Below are 23,426 nucleotides of genomic sequence, written 5' to 3'. Positions count from 1 at the left end.
GGGCTTTAGTTTCCTCCTTTGTTAAACCAAGGGCTGGACTGGAAATGCCCAAGGCTGTTCCCAGTACCCTCAACCACAGACTGTGCCTCATGAGGAATGTTCTGGATTTCCACACATTCCCATTCCAACTCCAGTGATATTTCCCCTTTAGGTTCGCACAGACACAAAGGCACATTCTGTTGACTAGCCTTCGGAGATGTGAACAGATACATGCAAGTCACTTATGACACATGGCATGCCACGAACTCTGCTCACAGGCCGCTGAGGGCCAAGATAGAAGCACAGAGGCACAAAGATCCAAAGCGTAGCAATGCCTGCCCCGGGGAAATATATGTCCGTGCAGAGACGAGTGTGCACGCGTGAAGGTTGCACAAGGAGATCTTGCGCGCGCGCGCACGCACACACACACACATCCTCGCGCCCAGCCGCTTTGGGTGCCAGGCGGGTGAGCAGATGGCCCCGGAGACCGCCTGCAGGGCGCGCAGCGGCCGACCGGGGCGCAACCACTCCTTTCTGTGGCTACTCCCCTCCCCACACCGGGGACTCCCCCGCTCCGCCCTGCGCGCCCCCGCCGCCCGCCGCAGTCCGCGTCCTCCCAACCTGTCAGCCCTTGGCTCGGCCCCCGGATCCGCGCATCTCTGCATCTCTCCGAGTGCTCGGCTCGCGGGAGCGAGCAGGGGCGGGGACGGCCGCCGGCGCCCGAGGGCCGGAGGAGTAGCTCTGCAGAGGACAGCCAGGGGGACCCTAGCTGTCACAGCGGCTGCCCGGGAGCGCCCGCGCGGGGTGGCCGGGAGCGGTGGGGCGGGGGCCGTGAGCTCGCAGGCAGCATGGCGGGGCTGCAGGCCAGGCGGGTCTCAGGGCTCCGGCTCCTGGCGCTGTCTACCCTGGGCCTCTGCCTAATGCTGCAAGTCGGCGCCAAGAGACCCCCCAAGACGCCCCCCTGTCCCCCGAGTTGCTCCTGCACTAGGGACACTGCCTTCTGCGTGGACTCTAAGGCAGTGCCCAGGAACCTGCCCTCCGAGGTCATCTCTCTGTGAGTGCTCTGGACTGGGGTGCGGTTGGGTGGGGGAGCTGGAAAGAAGGCAAAAACCCTGCTCTGGGGAGAACCCCTGCTCCCTCTCTACAGAGAGTGAGGACCAGGAGGGCTCCAGGGGTCCTCAGGAACTGGAGATTCGAGGCAGCAGCCTGGCTGGGAGTTCTGCAGTCATGCTGGGGAAAGCAGCCATGGCTGGAAAAGCGAGTGTTTATGGCCAAGAATGAATCATCACCACCATCAGCATTAATGAGACCTACTGTGTGCGGGCACTGGACTTGGAGGGAGGGGGTTGTTTACATGAGTATGGGGGCCCCTGCCTGTGATGTCATACCAAGGACAGAAGGCCTCTTGGAGGGGGAAGGTGGCAGCAGGGGGAAGGATGGAAGGGAGATACACCCCTACCGTGCCCTGGCACTGGTGGACGCCTGCCACTGGTCTCGCCAGCACTCTGCACGGGGCCAGCCAGCCTATCACTTGCAGCAAGCAGCCTCAGGGACTAGATAGGCTGTGTGGTTGGTCCCTGAGGGCAAGATGCTAATCCACCGCCCCATCCCAGTGCTCCATCCCTCAACAGCACCCAGCACACTGTGGGTGTTTGGATGATGAAGCAGGTATGGGTAAAGGAACCTTCTTTTGGCCGAAGTCCTTGGTGCTCAGGGAGTCAGTAGTGGAGGATGATAATGAGCTTGTGAGAAGGGAAAGATAGCCTCAGGTTGGGGGGGGGGGTGGAGCCAGGTGACATGGGGACTTTCCAAGGCGAGTGTATACAGAAGACATTGCCCTGTCCACTTAATGCCATCCCAGCACAGTCCTGTATTCTCCCCTTGGTTACTGACCCTCAGATGTCCCCTGCAGGACGCTGGTGAATGCTGCCTTCTCGGAGATCCAGGATGGAGCGTTTTCCCACCTGCCACTGCTGCAGTTCCTGTATGGACAGGGCCTCGCTGAAGGGCAGGGTCGGGCAGGGGAAGGGAAGGATCTCAGACTAGGGGGAGGGGAGAGGAGAGTGATCCTAAGTTGCCTGTGGAGGTCAAGGTGCAGGTGTCCCTTACTCTCGCTCCAATGGGAAAGCCACAAACAGTGAAGCAGTGCAGAGTCCAGAGGGGCGCAGAGAGCAGCAGTTTGGGGGAGGAAGGTCCAGGTTGCATGCAAAAGCAAAGAACGAGGATATTTGAGGCCCAGTTAGGAATGGACTTGTGTCCTCTGGAGACCCCAAAGAACTGGGTGCGATAGTTTGGGCTGGAGCCAGAGGGTGGACAGTGCAGGTGAGAGAGGTCACCTTAGAGACAAGTGACCCCAAGGATCAGGGTTTGAAGAGAGAGCCTGGAGCTGAAAGGGAGGGAAGACAGGAGGGTCTGGAATTCCAAAGGGAGCTATTTATGCTTGAAGCCCCAGTCACAAGAAAAGATAAACGTGGTTATCCTCAAAGTTGCCATTGGTCTGAGAGGAACTGGAGTGAGCTGGGTGAGGGTGGGAGGCAGAGCTGTGGGGAAGGACCCAACTTGACAGGAGAGATACGCCCTAGGAGCAAATGGGGGCCCTGGGAGCTTCTGGGACCAGAGCAGATTCCCGCCTGGACTTGCCACCCAGGCTGCTCCGGGACTCTCCGCTAGGGTCCCCAGGGTGGGAGGCATGGCTTGGGGGTGAGGCAACTGGCTGGGAGCTGGCACAGCAGGCGTGCCCTTGGAAACGCTAACCCGCCTTTGTCTCTGCAGGTTACTCAATTCCAACAAGTTTACACTGATTGGAGACAATGCCTTCACAGGACTGTCACACCTGCAGTACCTGTGCGTGGGAAGGAAAGGGGAATTGGGAGGAGGGCTGAGAACAGAGATGGAGAGAGGAGGGCTGGGGGTGAGGTGGGAAGAGAGCCCTTGAATCCTCTGACTGCAGGGCCCGAGCAGAAGGTCGTTTCATCCATCCCTCTGCGTAAACCATCCCACCTGAATGCCTGTCACCACAGGCTTCATGTCCAGATTCAGAATGAAAGCCTGCCTTAGGGTCATGGGCTGGAATCTAGAAGGGCCATAGGGAAGCAGCTGGGGTTGGGGGAACTGGTCTGGGATGCTGAATGGCAGCTGAAATAAGTTCTTGTTTTCTCCAGCTTCATTGAGAACAATGACATCTGGGCATTATCCAAGTTTACCTTCCGAGGACTCAAGTCTTTGACACACCTGTGAGTACATCACACTCATACACTGGCCCAAAGCCCCCTGTCTCCTGTGGCCTTTGGTCTTGGGCATGACCTTCAGGTAGGTGACCCAGAGGTCTCTCTTTCAGCTCACTGGCCAACAATAACCTGCAGACACTGCCTAGAGACATCTTTCGGCCCCTGGACATCCTGAGTGACTTGTAAGGCCTGAGTGCTACCTTTTGTTGACAATGGCACAGAGGGGCGTGGCCCTGGAGGGAGCAGTGTGGGAGCCAGAATTGGAAGACCATAAGGTCTTGACAGGCTGGGAGGGTTTAGGTTTGGGCGGGGGAGAAGGCTAGGTTGATTTATACAGAGATTGGTAGCCTTTCAAGTTGAGGTTCTTCAAGACATTTGTGGACCCTCTTAAAATGCATGCAAGACATTATGTGTATATTTTTTCCAATTTGGGAAGTATTTTATTTTTTAATCTATTTTTAAATGGAGGATAATTTCTTTGAAATGTTGTGTTGGTTTCTGCTGTACAACGTGAATCAGCTCTGTGCATGCCAAGTTGCTTCAGTCGTGTCTGACTCTTTGCCACCCTATGAATTGTAGCCCGCCATGCTCCTCTGTCCATAGGATTCTCCGAGCAAGAATGCTGGAGTGGGTTGCCATGCCCTCCTCCAGTGTATCTTCCCCACCCAGGGATCAAACCCTCATCTCTTACCTCTTCTGCATAGGCAGACGGGTTCTTTACCACTAGTGCCCCCTGGGAAACCAATCAGTATACGTATGTCTTCTCCGTCTTAAGCCTCCTTCCTACGATGTACTTTTTGAATATGTGCTTTTAGAACATATGTTTGATTTGAATCTGTGTTAAAGTCCAGTAGCATAGCCACAGTCATTGATCAGTATTTCTACAAGAAAACAAAAGCCCCAGACTGAGGAAGGTTTGGAGGAACGGGGATGAAACAGATAGATGTGGAAGTCTTACACAGGAAACGGTACCTGGCCAAGGAGGCAAGTAGGGGCTGAAACTCAGCCTGTACTCTCCTGGTCAAGCACATGTCTACGGGGCTGAGCCCACCCCGTGGGGGACCTTTCTCTGACCGGCACAAAGATGCCACATGAGCAACCAGCAGCAGCCTTGCCAACATCTACTGAAAACCTAGAGGGCCTGGGTGGGCAGAGCAGCTGAGAGCCTGCCCCTCTCTGTGCCTCCTCCATCACCCTCATGATCCAGGGACCTGCGGGGCAACTCGCTCAATTGTGACTGCAAGGTGAAGTGGCTGGTGGAGTGGCTGGCACACACCAACACCACGGTGGCGCCCATCTACTGCGCCAGCCCACCCCGTTTCCAAGAGCACAAGGTGCAGGATCTACCGCTGCGTGAGTTCGACTGCATCACCACAGGTAGGAGATGCCCCACCTTGGCCATCAGGCTGGGTCTCCCCTGGGATGCTCCCTGTGCCCTGCCTTGCCAGTCAAGTAGCCCTAACCCTTCTCCCTAACCTAACCCTAACCCCTAACCCCTCATCCCTGCAGATTTCGTGTTGTACCAGACGCTGTCCTTCCCAGCGGTGTCAGCCGAGCCCTTTCTCTACTCCAGCGATCTCTATCTGGCTCTGGCCCAGCCAGGAGCCAGTGCTTGCACCATCCTCAAGTGGGACTATGTTGAAAGGCAGCTTCGAGACTATGATAGAATCCCAGGTATCTAGGCCTGGCCTGGCTGTGGTAGCCCTGAGGGTGGGGTGGGCTCTGTTGTTCCTCTTCCTTGAGTTCCTACAGGTAGAAGGATAGATGAGACATGGTCTCTGTCCACAAGAGGAACTTTTCTAGTTTTTGGCGGGGGCGGGGTGGGGGGGTGGGAGGGATGGTTGATACATACACAGATAACATCCACATAATACATAGGTGCTAGGAGAAAGATATGACCACAATGCTCTGGGGGCCAAAGGAGAGGCCTACCCTGGGCAATCAGGGAAAGTTTCCTGGTAGAGGGGATGCCTAAGCTGAATCATATATATATATATATATATATATATATATATATTTACTTATTTATTTATTTTAATTTTGGCTGTGCTGGGTCTTCGTTGCTGCATGGGCTTCTCAATGCAGCGGCTTCTCTTACTGTGGAGCACAGGCTCTAGAGCATGCAGACTTCAGCAAGTGTGGCACAGATGGGCTCAGCACGGGTAGGCTCAGTAGTTGCGGCTCCCAGGCTCTAGAGCACAGGCTTAATAGCTGTGGTGCACTAGGTTAGTTGCTCCGAAGCCTGTGGGATCTTCCTGGATTAAAGATAGAACCTGTGTCTCCTGCATTGGCAGGTGATTCTTTACCACTGAGCCTTTGTACACAATAAACTGACGTGATGGTTATTCAGTTGGTCAATATCTATCAACACCTATTTTGTGCTCAGTGTAAGCTTATATTGGAACTCTGGGGTCAAAGGCAAAGGGAGGGTGATGGTGAGATGGATTCTTAGCTGGGAGACAATTAGAAAGCATTGAGCACACGATGGACATTCAGCAGGGAGAGAATGCTGTAGCAGAGAGCCTTATTCGGAGGGGCCCAACCCTCTTTTCTGAGGGTGTGGCGTGGGGGGCCCCTAACACCACTCCCCTCCACCCGCAGCCCCCTCTGCGGTGCACTGCAAGCCAATGGTGGTGGACAGCCAGCTGTATGTGGTGGTGGCCCAGCTGTTTGGGGGCTCTTACATTTACCACTGGGACCCCAACACCACACGCTTCACCAAGCTGCAGGACATTGACCCTCAGCGTGTGCGCAAGCCCAACGACCTTGAGGCCTTCCGCATCGACGGCGACTGGTACTTCGCTGTGGCCGACAGCTCCAAGGCGGGTGCCACCAGCCTCTACCGCTGGCACCAGAACGGCTTCTACTCCCACCAGGCCCTGCACCCCTGGCACCGTGACACCGACCTGGAATTCGTGGATGGTGAGGGAAAGCCACGTCTGATCGTGTCCAGCAGTTCGCAGGCTCCTGTCATCTATCAGTGGAGTCGCACCCAGAAGCAGTTTGTGGCTCAGGGTGAGGTGACCCAGGTGCCTGATGCCCAGGCAGTGAAACACTTCCGTGCAGGCCGCGATAGCTACTTGTGCCTCAGCCGTTACATCGGTGACTCCAAGATCCTGCGCTGGGAGGGTGCCCGCTTCTCCGAGGTGCAGGCCCTGCCCTCCCGGGGCTCGCTGGCCCTGCAACCCTTCCTGGTGGGCGGCCGCCGCTACCTGGCACTAGGCAGCGACTTCTCCTTCACGCAGATCTACCAGTGGGATGAGGGACGGCAGAAGTTTGTGCGGTTCCAAGAGCTGGCAGTGCAGGCCCCCCGGGCTTTCTGCTACATGCCAGCTGGGGATGCCCAGCTGCTCCTGGCGCCCAGCTTCAAGGGACAGACGCTGGTGTACCGACATGTGGTGGTGGACCTCAGTGCCTAGGGGGCTGTGGGGCCTCGGGGTTCCTCGGGCAACGCAGGAGGCTGGGTGGGAGCCTCCAGGTGAGCCACATATGCGCTTGTGGGAACACACACATAGCCCATCCACGACACGTGCTCTCACGTGTACACACCCCAGTGAGCATGGGCCGCACCATGAACTATAGCCCAGGGATGCCCCTTCATCTTCACTGGAATCAGCATGAAGACTTGTATGCGCACCTGGCAACCCTGCGCCCAGTGCCCTCCCACGTATGGACGCCTGTTGACCCCGCCCGCAGCTGCCCTTGCTCTGCTGCCTTCCACGTGCTCTGGCCTGGGGAGGGGTCCTGGGATGGAGGGAGGGGGACTGAACTGCTCCTCCTGCTCTTCCGCTTATCCTTCGGACCCTCCGGTCTTTCCTCTTGGTGCTCCAGGTGTCTGTTTAGCTGTTCACGCTCCGCATTGCAGCCCGTGGCCACATCCTTCCTGCTGCCGGGCACACTCTCCCACGCCACGCGCCCTCCGCAGGCACATGTGGACTTGGACACACTCCTTCAGTGACATGCACACACATCTGTCTACACGCCCATCTCTGTGTGCACATGTACCGCTTCAGTGCTGCCTGAAGGGGGTCTCCTCCGTGACCTTGCCTCTCTTCCTGGAGGGGCACATAGTACCGGTCCCCCTCCACTCACCCCCTGGTGTGCCCACCCCATGGCTGATAATGATGGGAATGGTGGTACCGGCCTCTGGGTACCAGCCGGACTTCCTAGGGGGCAAAACCCCTCCGCCTGAAGCAATAACAACAACAGTTGACCCTGACTTCTTCCCAGCGCTGTCTCTGTTCCCACTGGAGTTTCCTTCTCTCACCCTGAATCTGGTTCACTGGGGGACAGGAGACCACCCAGGTAAAGGCCTTCTGCTTTTCTTTCCTGTAGCTGCTCCTGCCTCTGACCACCCTCTGGGTTCAGCCCTACCTTTGGGACATGGACCCTGTGCTGTGTGGGCTCCTTTGGGTGTGTCCAAGGGCTGGCCAAGCACCTGAGGTATCTGGGCAGGTGCCAGGAGTGGAGAGCACCCTGGGGGCCCTGGCACCCCTCTGAACCACAGAGACACACCCCAAGAGCACTGCCTTTCAGTGCAAGCTGAGTCTCAGAGCGGGGAGAGAGGGAAGGAGGGTCCAGAGGAAGCGGCCCCTGACAGCCAAGCTTCTGCTGCCCTCTGCTGTACACTGGAAATAGAAGGCTCTGACATGCAGAACTGGTGGGGGAGGCACAGGGTGGGGAGGCTCTTCCCTGTGCCCAGATGGTGTGAGGGCTCCCAGGTAGCAAGATTCCCAGAGGCACTTGGGGGCAATGATCTGATTCACTTGTTTCAAATAAAAATCCCACCCCACTGACGGCTCTCAGGTATCAGTGGCGATGATCTGCAGCTCCTATTTCCTTAAGAACAAAGCTGTGTTTTCTGTCCCTGATGCTTAGAGGGGGCCAGCATCAGATGTCAGACCCCCTTCCTCCCTGCTCCCCTCCCTCTAAGGAAGGAGTAAGCATCCCAAGGTCAGCTGGTGCTGGGGTCAGGAGTTCACGCTGATGACACTCAGCTGCTGGGCCAGTGTGACTAATCTTGATCACCTGGGGCTGACTCACGACCAAGTGTTCCTTCCTGGAGATCACAGTCTTGGGGCCCATTGTCTGTCCCTCGGTCAGGTCAAGTCCAACCAACAGGGCTAAGGACCAGCTCAGTGTTGTGAGCTGTTGTGAGAAGCTCTCCATCCCCCTCTGCCGGACAAACATGCATCATGGCTGCCACCCTCGGACCTGGTATGAGATTTCAAGCAAGTGGACTGATTTCCCCCAGCTGAGCGTCTCTTTCTGTAAAGTAGATAATAAAACCTACTTTGCCCGATCCTGATTGTGCCACTTACTAGCTGGGAGGTCTCAAGCATGTTCCTTCACCTATCTGAATCTCAGTTTCCTCATCTAAAAAATGTGGCTAACCATGCTACCTACCTGACAGGGTTAGTGTGAGATTTGAATGCATTAGATTTGTAATATGTTGATGTATGTATGGAAACAGTGACAGATTTTATTTTCTTGGGCTCCAAAATCACTGTGGATGGTGACTGCAGCCATGAAATTAAAAGATGCTTGTTCCTTGGAAGGAAAGCTATGACCAACCTAGACAGCGTATTAAAAAGCAGAGGTATCACTTTGCTGACAAAGGTCCATATAGTCAAAACGATGGTTTTTCCAGTAGTCTTGTACCGATGTGAGAGTTGGACCATAAAGTTAAGCAACAAAGAATTGATGCTTTTGAATTGTGGTGCTGGAGAAGACTCTTGAGAGTCCCTTGGGCAGCAAGGAGATCAAACCAGTCAATCCTAAAGGAAATCAACCCTGAATATTCATTGAAAGGGCTGATGTTGAAGCTGAAGCTCCAATACTTTGGCCACCTGATGTGAAGAGCCAACTCATTGGAAAAGACCCTGATGCTGGGAAAGATCAAAGGCAAATGGAGAAGAGGGCGGCAGAGGATGAGATGGTTGGATTGCATCAGTGACTCAATGGATATGAGTTTGAGCAAACTCTGGGAGATGGTGAAGGACAGAGAAGCCTGGCATGCTGCAGTCTATGGGGTCGCAAAGAGTCGGACACAACTGAGCTACTGAACAACAATGTATGTATGACCCTTAGAATCGTGTGTCTGGCACAAAGCTAAGACTTTTTTGGTTGTAGGACTCTGAGATACCCAAGTGTCTCACAGAAGACTGTTTAATGGCAGGGAGAAGGCTGATCTTTGAGGAGACCTGCTTTCTATGGATTAGGATTCTAGCCATCTTCAGTCTCAGAGCCCCTGTTGTTGTTTAGTCACTAGGTCATGCCCGACTCTTTGTGACCCCATGGACTGCAGCACGCCAGGCTTCCCTGTCCTTCTCTATCTTCACAGAGCCCCTGTACCCTACATCTTACCGTTAGCCTCAGATGCCCACTTCTCACAACAGGGAACCTCATAGGTGATATGTCTGGGTTTCCACCTTCTGAAACCGCATTCACGTGCTCTTGGCTTAGCAGGGACCTCTCGCGTCCCCCAGCCACACTGTCCTGGGAATGCCTGTCCTACTTTTTCAAATGGGGTCTCAACCTGTGCAGGGGAGAGGTTGCCAGGGAAAGTGGGTTGAGTCTTCTAGACATGTTGGCATTTTGTCATCCAGTAGAAAGATAAACTGGAGAAGGGAATGGCACCCCACTCTAGTACTGTCACCTGGAAAATCCCATGGATGGAGGGGCCTGGTGGGCTGCAGTCCATAGGGTCGCTAGGAGTCGGACACGACCGAGCGACTTCACTTTATTTTTTCACTTTCATGCATTGGAGAAGGAAATGGCAACCCACTCCAGTGTTCTTGCCTGGAGAATCCCAGGGACGGGGGAGCCTGGTGGGCTGCCGTCTATGGGGTCGCACAGAGTCGGACACGACTGAAGCGACTTAGCAGCAGCAGCAGTAGCAGAAAGATAAACATCACTCTGACTGTCGCTCCCCACCCCACACCAGGGCACCTCCTGGGGATGAGAGACACTCCCCCTCCTGAATGACCAGCTTTTTGCACAAGGCAGGGCTGGAACCCACCGTATGCCTGCATGGTCACCTGCCAAGGGCAGGTCATCTGTATGTCCAGAGAGCTGCTTAGCAACCCAGTGTAACCAGGTGACTGTGTCAACAGCTCAGGACCAAAGGGCATGAGAGGCAGAGTCCACTCACTCTGCCAAAGCCCAGGAGGGTAACCCCCCTCAGCTGTCAGCCTCACACCCCTCCCTGCTGAGCTCTGCTTTCAGCCACAGACCTCTGGCATATTGTCTCTTACATTTTCCAAGCACAGTCATGGGGACCAAGAGTCTCCCTTTGAGAGATGGTCCCAGTTGGGTTGGCTTAGAGTGGGCACAGGGGAGCTCCTCTCCAGTGAATGGGGGTAAAGCGAGGCCTGTGATGCTGAGGTCAGGTGACTCTGGAAGGCATCTAGGGTAGGGGAGGAGAGGCAGATCTGCAGCAAGTACTGAAGGCTGCTGGAGGTTCACATGCACATAGTCAGCCCAGGCAACTTTATTTCCAGAAGAATCGATGTCCTTTCCCTTTTGTGCACTTCCGCAACCTGCTCCTCCTGGCTGTCCAGAGGATCAATCACATCCTTCTACCCCAAGAAGACAAGGATATTTTTCACCTTTGTTACAATGTTGCATGGTGGTCAGGACCTTCTTGCCAGCACCTTAGCCCTGGATGGTTCTTGTTCCTCCAGTCTAGGTGGGAGCTCCAAACAGTGTGAGCAGGTGGGGGCGGAGAGAAGGAGGCATCAGGGCCTTGGGGGGAGTTTCTCCTGTGGGCCAGTTTCACTGCAAGCTTTCCCACTCAACAGTACCAATAAAACTGATGATTATAATTATGACTGTATAATCACTGAGTGTTTATTTATTCCCAAGAAGCCTCCTTTCCCTGGCCTCCATCATTAGCTACTCCGTCCTTCTGATAGATGGTGAGGGTTGACTATGGCTGTAATAAAAAGTAGTAACTGCCCAAGCTTCCTGCTCCCACAGCTCTGGGCAGCTTCCGCTGTCACCCTCACTTTAGCTCTGTGAGGCAGTGAAGAGGCCATACTGGGTCGGGGGTGGGTGACGTGCTCCCCATGTCCAGGAGGAGGAATGGGGCACCTAGTAGAAGAGGTACCAAGAATGTAACCCCACCTGCAACGCTGTAGAAGCAGCAAAGATTGCTTTTTGTTTTTTCAAAAATAATTTTTATTGAAATAGATATATGGCTTCCCTGGTGGCTCAGATGGTAAAGAATCTGCTGGCAATGAGGGAGACCTGGGTTCAATCCCTTGATAAGGAAGATCCCCTGGAGAAGAGAATGGCTACCCACTCCAGTATTCTTTCCTGGAGAATTCCACGGACAGAGGAGCCTGGTGGCTACAGTCCATGGGGTCACAAAGAAGGGGACATGACTGAGTGACTACCACTTTCATATATATATATATATATATATATATATATCTATCTATCTATCTCTCTCAATCACTCAGTCAAGTGACATATGTACTAATATATATGTTACAATGTTGCAAATTTTCTCTTTTAGCCTCCCACCTTCTTCCAGATACATAACTTCCTCCTAGAGGAGCTTTCCCATTACCTGTCCCTTCTTAGAGCTGCCCTCAAAAGAAGGCTGAGCCAAACATTCCTTTATAGTCCACCAGCAAACACCATCAGGTGCCCTTGAGCAAGTTACTTTCCACCATTGAGCCTACTTCCTAAATGGTAAAAAGGGGTCTTGTAAAGTTCAAGCCTTGAGCTCAAAAATGCACTACAAAGTGGCGATTCTTAATACTAAAGCTCTCAGGGATATCTGTGCTCTTGACTCACAAAAATAGGTGGCATTTCAAACTTTGGGGGAAGATGGACTGAGGACTTCACCCAGAATCTCTCAAATCTGCCTGCCCAGGGACGTGGGAGAAGTCAGCTCCTGCAGCCCACCCTCCAGGATGAGTTGGGATGGAGGTGATGAGTCCCTCAGATTCCCTCTCCTCCGAGTCCTCTCCGCTTTCCATCTAGGTCACCTCAGCATCTTTGAAGCACTTACTCATCTCCTGACCTAGTGCTTGTAAGAGCCAGATTTGCTGGCTCTCAGCCAAACCTCCTTTAGTTCTCCATGGAGCCTCTAACCCGGGACCTCCACCCATCTCACTCCCATTCCCATCTTACAGAGGGCGGGAAAACGAGGAAAAAGAGGGGAGCCAATAAGGAACCCCGAAAAGTCAAGTCTCCGAATTTCCTTCGTTTCTTCCTCCCCCGGCCCCACCTTTTTGTTTCCGCTTCCCACCTCCACATTTCCCATTTCGACGGCTACTCCAACCTATAGTGGAGAAGGCAATGGCACCCCACTCCAGTACTCTTGCCTGGAAAATCCCATGGATGGAGGAGCCTGGTGGGCTGCAGTCCATGGGGTCGCTAAGAGTCGGACACGACTGAGCGACTTCACTTTCACTTCTCACTTTCATGCATTGGAGAAGGAAATGGCAACCCACTCCAGTGTTCTTGCCTGGAGAATCCCAAGGACGGGGGAGCCTGGTGGGCTGCCGTCTATGGGGTCGCACAGAGTCGGACACGACTGAAGTGACTTAGCAGCCAACCTATGGGCCCCAGCCGTGAGACGGCTGAGCATCGCCACTTTAAGGGGCAGGCCTCTCGCCTCCCTGACCTCGCCCCGCCCCCTCCGGAGCCTCTCTGCGCCTGCGCCCCGCGCCGGAGACCTGGGGTTGGGCAGCGCCCAGTTCCGTGCAACTTTCAAGTGAGTTGCAAACTCCGCCCCGAAGCCGGTGCCGGTGGCCCGGCGCACTGAGGTCCCGGGGACCCGCACGAGCGCAGGCTGCGACCAGCCACCCCTGGCCCGGGACCCGCAGCGCCCTTGGCAAGGGCCGAACGCTTCGTTCTCCGGAGCAGGAAGTGCGGGTCAGAGCTGTAACTGTCAGAGCGGCGCGGCGGGGCGGAAGAGCGCGCTGGCGGGTACCGGCTCCCGAGTCGGTCCTGCCTGCCCCGGCCCGCTCATCTCCCCTTTCCTCAGGCTTTCCGCACCGCGGAGTTAGTGAGCGGCGGGCTCCGCCTCCACAAAGGGGCAAGCCTAGCGCCCCTGTGGTTCCTACACCTCCACCGTGGCGTGAGCGTCCCTCTGGGCGTCTTCCTGGAGGGATCTCCCTTCCTTCCCAAGGCTGCAGAATGGTGTCGTGGATGATCTGTCGCCTGGTGGTGTGAGTATGGTCGTTCTAATACTCCCTCTGTCCCTGGGTTTCAACCTGCCCCTGGGGCGGAAACTGGGAATGTCAGGTGGAAAGGGGGCTTTCTGAGCTCCCTTACACCTTTCCCCTCCTTCCAACATTCACTGCAAGGGTTAACGGATTTGTGGACCTGCACAAGGCATGCGGGGGGCGGGGGGGGGGGAGCGCGTGCTGGTACCCCCACCCTCAAGCCTACTTGCCTGACGGCCAGGCGAAACCCCTTGCAGTCAGACAGGCATTGCAGGTAGGTGCGTGGGAGAGAGAGGACCACAGGCCGGCCAGCAGCCCCTTGGCAGACACAAGATGTGGCACGTTGTGGGCGCTTCCCAACTGAGTAGTCATTCACGTGACTCACCACCCTGGCCTCAGCCTCTCCACTCAGTCCTACTTGTCACCTTTCGGTACTCCAGCACCTGGCTGAAATATTTCTGTCTGCCACCTGGCACTGCCGGATCTGATGGCCCTGAGCCTGATGGCACGTCCAAGGGAGGAATCAGCCTGGTGTTCTCACAGCTCCGAAGCCTGCTTCCCACCCACCTTGTGCTCTCCCTGCATCATGCACCCATGGGCCACTTTTGCAGGCCTGAGCAGGCTTGGGGTGTTTGTAAACAGCAGGGTAGGGAGGTGGCCTCCAGGGCACTGACTCAGGCACAGGTTGTGCAAGCCAAGCGGGAAGAACAGGGCAGGTACTGCTGCCTTGAACCTGGGTGGGGGGGAGGCGGCCACCTGGCAGAGGGGTGGGGAATGGTGCCCCTCACACTTCTCCTCTGTTTTGGGGGCTGCTCTTCAGGCTGGTGTTTGGGATGCTGTACCCAGCTTATGCTTCCTACAAGGCTGTGAAGACCAAGAACATTCGTGAATATGTGAGTGTGGGGTTGGGCAGGAGGGCTCAGCTCAGGTGGGGGGTGTGGTAGGATTTGGTGAGGTGTGTGGGGTCCAGGCTGGGCTCCTCTTTTTCAGGGGTATAATCTGGTGGTATATCCTGAAGCAGCATGGGCGTGGATGGAGGGTGGGCTGTTGGGGTTCTTTGTAAGATCTTGTGGGTGAAGCTGATTGAGGGTGGGTACAGGAATGAGTGGCAGTTTCTCAGAGGCAATTCTGTAAGGCCAGCCAAGTGCCAGGGGAATGCAGTGGGAAGGGCTTTCTGGAATCTATGGACTGGGTCAGCCCAGGACAGGGGAGTTGGTATTGCCAGTTCAGCTTCTGGCTTCTGACCTCTCCCCCCACCCCACCCTATCCAGGTCCGATGGATGATGTACTGGATTGTCTTTGCACTCTTCATGGCGGTGGAGACCTTCACGGACATCTTTATTTCCTGGTACGGGCACCGGGGTTCTGTGGGCTGCGGGGAGGGGCTGGCTGTCCCTGGCCTGGCTCCCTGGTGGACCTTGCTCCTCTGCTCTCACAGGTTCCCTTTCTACTACGAGATCAAGATGGCGTTTGTGCTGTGGCTGCTTTCGCCCTACACCAGGGGGGCCAGCATGCTTTACCGAAAGTTTGTCCACCCATCCTTGTCTCGCCATGAGAAGGTACCCCAGGGGGAGGCAGGGTGGGCAGCGTAGGGGTGGGTGCGAGGGGAGGAGCCCTGGATTTGGGGCTTGAGACACTGGGGGACATCTGAGCTCTAATCCCAGTTCTGCTGCTGTTGAACTGTGGGACCTTGACAGAGCCTTGCCTTCTTCCTCTTCTGGACTAATCAAATGGGTGCACAGGTGAATGATCTTTGGAGGGTGTAAAACACCAGCTGGAGGCTGGTTTGGGGATGGTGTGGGGAGCCTGGAGCATGGCGGATCATTGAGGTGGAGGAATGGGTGAGTGGGTGGGGAGCCCTTTGCTCTGTGGATGGGGTGGACCAGGAGGCGTGACTCCCAGTGGTTTCTCTGGGTCCATACAGGAGTGACCCAGGCGGTCTGCCTGAGCTTTCCTCCCCAACATATCATCTGCAGGAAATTGACACCTACATTGTGCAAGCCAAGGAGCGCAGCTACGAGACGGTGCTCAGCTTTGGGAAGCGGGGCCTCAACATTGCCGCCTCTGCTGCTGTGCAGGCTGCTACCAAGGTGCCCTGGGCCCCAGCCTTCCAACAGCTCTACCCCCACCCCCAGGGCCCTTTGGGCGGGTCCAGCTCTCAGTCAGGGAGCCAAGGGATAGCAGCTGTCCATGCCAGGGAGCCAGGTGAGAGGTGACAGGTTGGGGTGTTGGCGAGAGCATGGAGCTGAAGTTCAGACTTTCTTACTCTACATTGACTGTAGCCGCTGCTCCTTGTCTCTGTGCCCTACCTTGCTGTTGGCACCCCGGCACAGGACTTGAAGGGTTGCCATATTGACTTTGGGCCTGTGCCCCAGGGATTGCTTGCAGGTCAGCCTTGATTTCCCTGGGCAACTCCTCTGCCTGAGGCCCCTTCTGCCCGAAGCCCTGCCCCCTCCATCAGGTGGTGCAGCGGCTCCTGCTCCCTTGCAGAGTCAGGGTGCACTGGCCGGGAGGCTGCGGAGCTTCTCCATGCAGGACCTGCGCACCATCCCCGATGGCCCCGCCCCCACCTACCAGGATCCCCTCTACCTGGAGGACCAGGTACCCTGCCGCAGGCCACCTATCGGTGAGTGGGCAGAGGGACCTGAAACTGTGCCCCCCAGAGAGAGGAATGGCTTCCTCCCCTGGGCCCGGAGGAAAGCCTGGCTCAGCCTGCCCCCAGCCCTCAGACTGTGTCAATGCCTAGCTTTGCCTCCCGGCTCCTTCTCCTCCACACAGGGTACCGGGCAGGGGGCCTGCGAGACAGTGACACCGATAATGAGTGTTGGTCCGACACCGAAGTGGTCCCCCAGCCACCAGCCCGGCCCCGAGAGAAGCCGCTGGGCCGCAGCCAGAGCCTGCGTGTGATCAAGAGGAAGCCTCTGGCCCGGGAGGTTGGTGGTGAGGCAGGCACGAGGGAGGGGGGCTGTCCTTACTGCCGCGCAGCCCCGACTATTCACAATGTGCCTGCCTTCTCTCCCCCAACAGGGCACCTCGCGCTCCCTGAAGGTTCGGACAAGGAAAAAGACCGCACCCTCAGACATGGACAGCTAGGGTCTGCGGAGCCAGGCCGGGTCTTACCTCCTGCCCTGCGGGGCGCTGGGGCCCTTCCTAGGGACCTCTGGCTGTACCAGCAGCCCTCCTGGCCCTCCTGGCTCTTGCTGACGGTTCGTGGCCGCGTGCAAGGCCGCACCCACGATGTACCAAAGCAGACTGGGCTTACGGTTCTATTTATTACCTTCCTCGCTCCTCTACCTTCCCAGATGTGGGATCAGAGCCCTCCCCAGACCCCTGGAAAATGAAACCCAAAGGTCACCCAGCTGTGTTCCTTCCTTCCTGTCCTTTAAAGTACTTGACAGCCTTTTCCAAGGCTTGTGTGTTGGGGGGGTTGGAGGGGTTGCTGATTGTACGGTTTGTGTTGGTGAATGAGGCTGGGTTTGTGGAAGTTTTGATAAATAAATTCATAAAAGTGCTCCATCTCTTCTGGTTTGTAGTCCTTGTCCTCACAGCACACATTATTAAACAGCCCGCCACAGGCCAGTCAGGGCCTAGGACCAGTGCTGAAAGGCCTGAGACCACAGGGCCAGATGGCCATTGACAGATAGTTGTAGTGTGGAAAATACTGTCACGGAAAGCTCCTGGAGACCTCAGAGATAGGAGAGTTGGGGGACAGCCCTGGAAGGGGACAGTCTAACAAAGCAGTCAGGAGGAGATGGAAGCAGGCCTTCACGGGAAGTAGTAACCAGTGGGAGTGAAGGTGTGGAGGGACCTCAGGTAGCACGATAATCTCACAGGGGATTAGCTTGAGCTATGCGCAGATTAGGCCTGGGGAGGCCGATTTCCTCCAAGGGCCTGCCAGGCCTCTGGGCACCTCCAGGGGTGTCTGGGTCTGCAAACCTTCAGGTTGACGGTTGGAGCATTGCACCTCTATGGAGTGGCCACGAGAGGGCAGCAGCTGCCAGAATCTGGTTTGCCCTCAGCTTCCAGGTCAAGGAGGGCGGGGCTTGGAGGCTGAGCAGAGCCTTGCCCCTGCAGGGGCCTGGCTGCTGGCTGGCTGGAGGGATGATACAAGAACCCTGGCCCTGCCTCCAAAGGCCCTCCCTGCTGCTTGCGGTCACTGGTCCGCAGCCTGCCCCATCCTCGAATCTCTTCTGAGACCCAGGCTGTCTGCTGGCCCCACTTCATCCTTTAATCCCTGGGGCAGCCAGTGCCCAGCCCTGCCCTCTCCTGCCCTGGTCTTATTGTAGTATTCTAGGGCTTCTCCCCTCTCCCACCCATATGCCTGCTGTCCTTTCCCACCTTTGATTAAGTTGAGAGATGGGGGAGAGTGTCAGGTGGGAAGAGGGGATATGGGGTAGTCACCCAGAGTGACCTGAGGCATGTGGATTAACTCTTGGTGTGGGGATTATCCGGGTTTATTCGGGAGAGGTACTTAATCTGCTGGGTGGCTTAGCTCCTCACAGATTGGTGTTCAGTGATTTCCTATCTTGGTGTTCCCTTGCATCATGGGGTTGCCTTATCTCTTCATTTATTCATTCAAAAAATCTTTATTGAGCATCTGCCAGGTACCAGGCATGTGTCAAGAAACTTGGGGTGCAAAGTCTACTGATAGCTAGCATCTAGACTATGGCTGCCCCAGCAGGGGCTGCTCTGAGCCCCCAACGTGTATTAATTTATTCCTCACAACAACCTTTACAAAGCACTTACTATTATTATAATCTCCATTTCACAAAAGAGAAAACAGGGACCGAGAGGGCAAGTTATTTGCCTGAGGTCACACAGCTAGTAAGTGGCAGAATTGGGCTTGAAAACCAGGTAGTCTGACTCCAGAGTCAGGATTCTTAACCACTGTGCAGAACTACAGTAAATGAGAAAGTTTCTTGCCAGGGAGAAAAGGAGAAGGAAACTAGCAGAGATGAAACATTGTGTCCTGGACCTTGTACATTTTAAAGAGGTGATTTCCTCAAATCTTCCTGACAAGACTGTCAGGTGGGAGTTATAGCCATTTTACAGATGGAAAGATGAGACTTGGAAAAATAAAGCAATTTTCCACGATTGTGCTGCCCCTGGGTCAGAGCACTGTCTCCTGAGGCAAGTCTGCCCAGAGGTTGCTTTGGTAGGGGTGGAATGGCAGGATCCACAGCCCTGTACCGAAAGAACAAAACAGAGGAGCATGTGATAAATTGTCAAAATGAAATAAAAACTCAAAAGCAGGGAGCAGCTGCAGAAGGCTGACAGTGTGTGCCAGTAAGGGAGCTTTCCTGGGAGCTGTGGGGCTTCACCTGCCCTCGTTCCTCGGATGGTACCTTACAGTGAGTGGCAGAGTCACTAGGGCCCCGGGGCTGAATTAGAGATGGTCCCTGATGGCCACCTTAGCCCCAGCCTTCCCATTAGCCTGGCTGCCCCCACTGCTTCTATCTATTTCTGTCTCTGGAAGCATCTCTTTCATTCCAGCATCAGCCTCTGGGCCTTTGCTCTGCTGTATGAATCTCCTGTGCTTCCTATGGTCTTCCTTCCAGGCTGTCACAGCGTTTCTTCATGATCAGATGTCACCTAAAAGCCTTCCTTGACTCTAGCCCCTTGTGAAGCTCCTGATCTCTGGCCAGTTCACCCTGTTCTGGGCTGTGCTTGCATGCTCATCGCCCGCTCTGCTTCCTGCCCAACTAGATGCCAATAGCACCTTATCAATCTGGACTCATGACTCCAGGCTCTTTTCCTGTCCCCCTCTACACGCTCCCCCCAGCCCCCTGTGCTCTGTCCTATTCCTATGTACCCTTTGAACTTTACTCAAAAATCACTTCCTCCAGGAAGCCCTCCGTGAGTCTTCCCCATGCCCTCTTGGGGTTGATTGCTCATCCAGACCACCTCCCACACTGCACTGTGGCTTCATAATGAACAGATCTACATCTTACTTTTGTATCCTGTCCCGGAGCAAATGGTGGTTAGAGCAGGTGACATATCGTGGTTCATGGTGAAGTACTTGTTCTCTCATTTCTGAGCTCAGCATCGCCCCCTCTGTGACATTCCCCTGACTTTCCCAGCCTGGGACCAGAAACACCTTAATAGTCTGTTAACATGCCTGACCCCAGTCTTCACCCACAGCACCCAGCATAGGGCCTGACACCTATGAGTCTTCAGCAAATGTTTGCTGGTAAAAGAACACACATCAAGGGAGCAGAAGCTCCTCGACGCCGGGGATGACCTTGTATGTTCATTTTTGTATCATGAATCTCCTGGGTGCCCATCACAGAGCCTTGAAAATGCCCGAGTCTCTGTAATACATGTTTGGTGAATGTCTGCTGCAGTTGTATGGGTTCCAAGACCTCCTGGGGCCAGAGGGGAAGGGGCAAGGAGAAATCCAAGTTCTGGACCAGCACATGGGATACTGATACTGCAGCACTGGATGCAGACTGGGCTTCCCTCTGAGAATCACAGAGACACCTGCCTGGCACCCTCTCCCTCTGCATGGGGTTCCTGTCCCAACCTGCCACCTCTCTGGCCTGGCCCCTAGGGGAAGGTTGGGCTGTGCCCTGGCCTGCCCACACCCCCATCCCCATTACCCACCAGCGTGCCCACTGCCTCCCCAGGCAGAATCAGAGCTGGCCAGAGTTCCAACTGGCCTGGAGCACAGATGGGCCAGGTTCTGCTGCTGCGGGCATCGGTACAGAGATAAAGAGCCTAGGCCAGTCCCCTTGGAAGCACACACCTCTGCTTGGCCCAGGTACCAGCTCTGTTTGGTTTGAGCTCACTCCGGCCTCCCCATCCACCTTGCCTGCTTCTGAGGGATGCCCCCCAATGCTTCCAAGTTCCCGAGTGCAGGTGGTCCTTCATTCTCAGGTCTTCCTACTCCCTCCTCCCTACAGCACCCCCCCTCCCGCCCCCACAGTCCCTTGGACCTTTCCAGCAGCTCCTTTCTCTCCCTGCCTCTTTGGCCCCTCTGGATCCTGGTCCCCCTTCCCCACCTCTGGCCTCCAGGTGCCCTGGCCTCACTGTTGCATTTTTCAGTGCTACTCTGGGCGGCAGCAGCGTGGTTAGCCTCTTGTTTCAACACAGCCCGGGCCCAGGCTGAGTTGGGGAGTCCTGGCTGACACGGCCCCACCCTTGAGAGGGTTGAGGAGACAACTCTCAGGCACTCATCCCTTGTCCCCATCCCCCCCCACCGCCCAGTATCAGGGATGCCCCGTAGCTGGGTAGGGGCAGAAGCCTGGGCAAGAGGATGATGCCCTGCTGGGGAAATCCCCGGGGTGGGGGACCAGAGCTGGGTTGCTAGGCAGAAGGTCCTGAGTGAGTCTGGGGCAGCATGAGGTGGCTTTCTCTATGGGGTGGCTAGACTGCAGGGGAAGGAAGGTTGCGGGGGAGGGGCACTGGGGAGGTAGAAGAGGAAATAGGTAGAGATGTGGGTGGGTGGGTGGGTCAGAGGGGAGGGGGCATCAGCCGCAGAGCTTCCTCCTGGCTCCCAAAGCATCTCCACACTTCCCTTCCTCCGCCCCTCCCCCAGCGTCCTGGGAGAAATCTCCCCGGTATTCCCCCTCCCCCCTGCCCCCGCCCCAGGCGTTGCCACAAGGGTGGGGGGTTGGGGGGGAGGCCGGCCTCAGCTGTCTGAAGGATGGAGGGGCTGGGGAAGCAGGGCTAGGTGCCCAGACGGCCGCGTGTGTGGGAGGGGATGTCCTGAGATGCCCTCCACCCGGCAGTCCCCGCTCTGACGTGGGTGCCCCCCCTCTCCCCGCCCGGATTAGTGGCAGCTTGGCCTGACTCTCCGGGGCTCCTTCCCCCGCCCCCGCCTGCTGCCCTCCCCTGGGCAGGGGGCTGCTCCGCCCGAGGGGCACTTGTGCTTGCCCAGGTAAGGGGCTCTGGGGACAGCGTGAGGTCAGCTGGCTTGTGAGTGCTGCTGCGCGTGTCAACGGGAACGTGTGTCTCAGTGTGTGTGTGTGTGTGTGTGTGTGTGTGTGTGTGTAAGTGCTCTCCAGGGGTCGGCGCGGGGCAGGAGCGGCCTGCGCGTGGGGGGGAGGGTGTTGGTCAGCTCGCCTTTGTCCACGGAGCCAGAGCCGGCGTTGTGTCCCCACGTTGCGTGGCTTTCCCTCTGTGTTTGTGTCTTTGTGTGTCTCCTCAGACCTGCTCTGTCCTCAGGCTCAAAACAGCCGGCTACAAGGGCTCTGGGCCTGTGGCATGGGCTATGGAGCAGGATGGAAAATTGGTGAGGGTGGAAAGGGGCTCCTTCTCCCCACCCCACTACCCCGTCCCACTACCCCCCCACGACCCCCTGGGCATTTTTAGGAGCCTTTCCTGAGAGTCCTGGTCTAGTCCAGTGACCTGAGAGACTGGCAAATGGGGTGGGATGGGTGTCTGTTCCACTCCCCTGGGACAGTCCCCATCCCCTTGGGGCATGATAGTGACTGGCCCTTGGGGCCCGGGACAGCCCAGACTCCCACCCTGGCCTGCCCAGCCTCTTCTAGGCCTCGAGCCGCAGGAATCTCCCCCTGGACTCTTCCACAAGCTTCGGCTGCCAGAGGACACAAATGGGGGACTGCGGGCACACCCCGGCCCCCATCCGCATCCCGGAACCAGCCTAGGAACGGGAGGATGGGGCTCGGGGGCCTCGGGACTGCAATCTGGGTTAGACCCTCCATGATCAGTTCCCCAGGCACACTCAGGTCCAGGCCACCCCTCAGGGGAGCCAGGAGAGGAAGGGAGTGTTAATAACTCAGTCATGTAAACAACCCCTACCAGCCTGCCCTGCTACAAAGCCAGCCTCTGGGGGGAGGCAAAAGTCCGGAGAATCTATACCAACATGACCTAAGTCGTGCAGGTGCTGACCCCTTCAAGCCTCCTCTCCTCAGGACCCCTCCTCTTCTCAGCTGGTCCAAGGATCCCTGCCTCCCCTCTGGCCTCTCAAGGAAGGCTCCCTTCAGGTCTTTCATGGCGCCCTTCTTCAGGAATGGTGCGGTGACCCGGGACAAGGCTGGCCACATCTGTGAACTCATCCCTTCGATGGAACGGGGGTGGGTGGGGTGGCACTGCCCATGTCCCAGGCTGGGTAAAGGCAGGGCAAGGATGGCTTCCACAAGGAGGCAGGGGAGTTGTGCGGGGTGGGTGGTGGGTGCCCCAGGGGAAGGGAAGCGCCCGTTGGGCGTGTGGGTTTCTGTGTGTGTCTGAATCTGTCTGTGTGTGTTTGAATCTGTCTGTTTGTGTCTGTGCTCTGGAACCACCCCCGCAGAGGAGCTGGGATGCTTCCTCGGGTGGAGGGTGCCTTGCGTTCCCATTTCCTCTCCTTCTCTCTGCTCCCTCCCAGGAGCCACTCCCATGGGCTCCTCTCCAGTGCTGGGCCTGGAGACACTGGGATCCCAGGCCAGGGGCAGACCCCCAGAACACAGGGTGGGAGGGCATCTGGTCCCACTTCTTCTTTGGGTAATTGGTGAAACCGGGACCCTTAAACCAAGAACAGAATAGAGTCTAGACCCTTCTAGCACGGCTAGTGCAGGACACTGCCTTGGAAGGGGGCTTGGGTCTGGAACGGTGGACAGCAGCTTGGCCAGATGAGGACCAGGCTAGGCAGAGTGGGGCCAGCGAGTGTGCCCGTGTGCCAGAGCTGGAGACGACCAGGAGCCAGTGGTCCAGCAGGCACGGGGTGACTGGCGTGGGTCAGAGCGCCCATCACTGACCCGTGAGAACTCGACTGCCCCTGCCAGCTCTGGCACTGACCCCTCCCAGCAGCCCTGCCCTGGCACCCCTGGGGGCACCCCGCCCCATCGGTGGCCTGGTCCGGCCCCTCCCGCCCTTTGCTCCAGTTCCCGGGCTTGGCACCTATAGTGGGGGTACTGCCCGCCTGCCAGGCTCCGAGGCCGGGCCCACGGGAGGGTGGGGCGGCTGGGAAGCTGGCACGCTGCCCCGGGGGAGCCTCTCTCGGCAGGCGCCCGGGTGCCGCGGGGGGAGGGGGGAACAAAGGGCTCATTCTCCCCGTGCGCAGCCGGTGGCATCGCCGGGGCGTTGGCGGAAGCCC

General features: G+C 56.7%; 2 protein-coding genes across 7 annotated transcripts; both read left to right on the top strand.

The window, feature by feature from the left end:
• The first annotated feature begins 827 nt into the window (after window positions 1–827).
• On the top strand, window positions 828–6,625 carry LGI3 (leucine rich repeat LGI family member 3). The gene is made up of 8 exons (XM_055580268.1): window positions 828–1,033; window positions 1,892–1,963; window positions 2,752–2,823; window positions 3,141–3,212; window positions 3,317–3,388; window positions 4,414–4,583; window positions 4,716–4,880; window positions 5,808–6,625. The coding sequence occupies exons 1-8, from the start codon at window positions 828–830 to the stop codon at window positions 6,623–6,625; spliced, it is 1,647 nt and encodes a 548-aa protein (XP_055436243.1).
• A 6,232-nt stretch (window positions 6,626–12,857) lies between these two features.
• On the top strand, window positions 12,858–16,906 carry REEP4 (receptor accessory protein 4). 6 transcript variants are annotated; one of them, XM_055580263.1, is made up of 9 exons: window positions 12,861–13,091; window positions 13,210–13,393; window positions 14,211–14,283; window positions 14,662–14,738; window positions 14,829–14,949; window positions 15,367–15,480; window positions 15,881–16,016; window positions 16,169–16,323; window positions 16,418–16,632. In XM_055580263.1, exons 2-9 carry the CDS (start codon window positions 13,362–13,364, stop codon window positions 16,481–16,483), a joined length of 774 nt encoding a protein of 257 aa, XP_055436238.1. In that variant the 5' UTR covers window positions 12,861–13,091; window positions 13,210–13,361; the 3' UTR covers window positions 16,484–16,632. The 6 variants fall into 6 exon arrangements, with proteins under 6 accessions (XP_055436240.1, XP_055436238.1, XP_055436237.1 ...); XM_055580262.1 differs by having other exon boundaries at window positions 12,861–13,393; XM_055580261.1 differs by lacking the exons at window positions 12,861–13,091; window positions 13,210–13,393 and adding an exon at window positions 13,848–14,106.
• The last annotated feature ends 6,520 nt before the right edge of the window (window positions 16,907–23,426 follow it).

The sequence above is a fragment of the Bubalus kerabau genome, chromosome 4 (genome assembly GCF_029407905.1).
Source record: "Bubalus kerabau isolate K-KA32 ecotype Philippines breed swamp buffalo chromosome 4, PCC_UOA_SB_1v2, whole genome shotgun sequence".
NCBI classification, from domain to species: Eukaryota; Metazoa; Chordata; class Mammalia; order Artiodactyla; family Bovidae; genus Bubalus; species Bubalus kerabau.
Note: the sequence above shows the minus strand (reverse complement) of the source record. Positions and strands in the feature narration are given on the sequence as shown.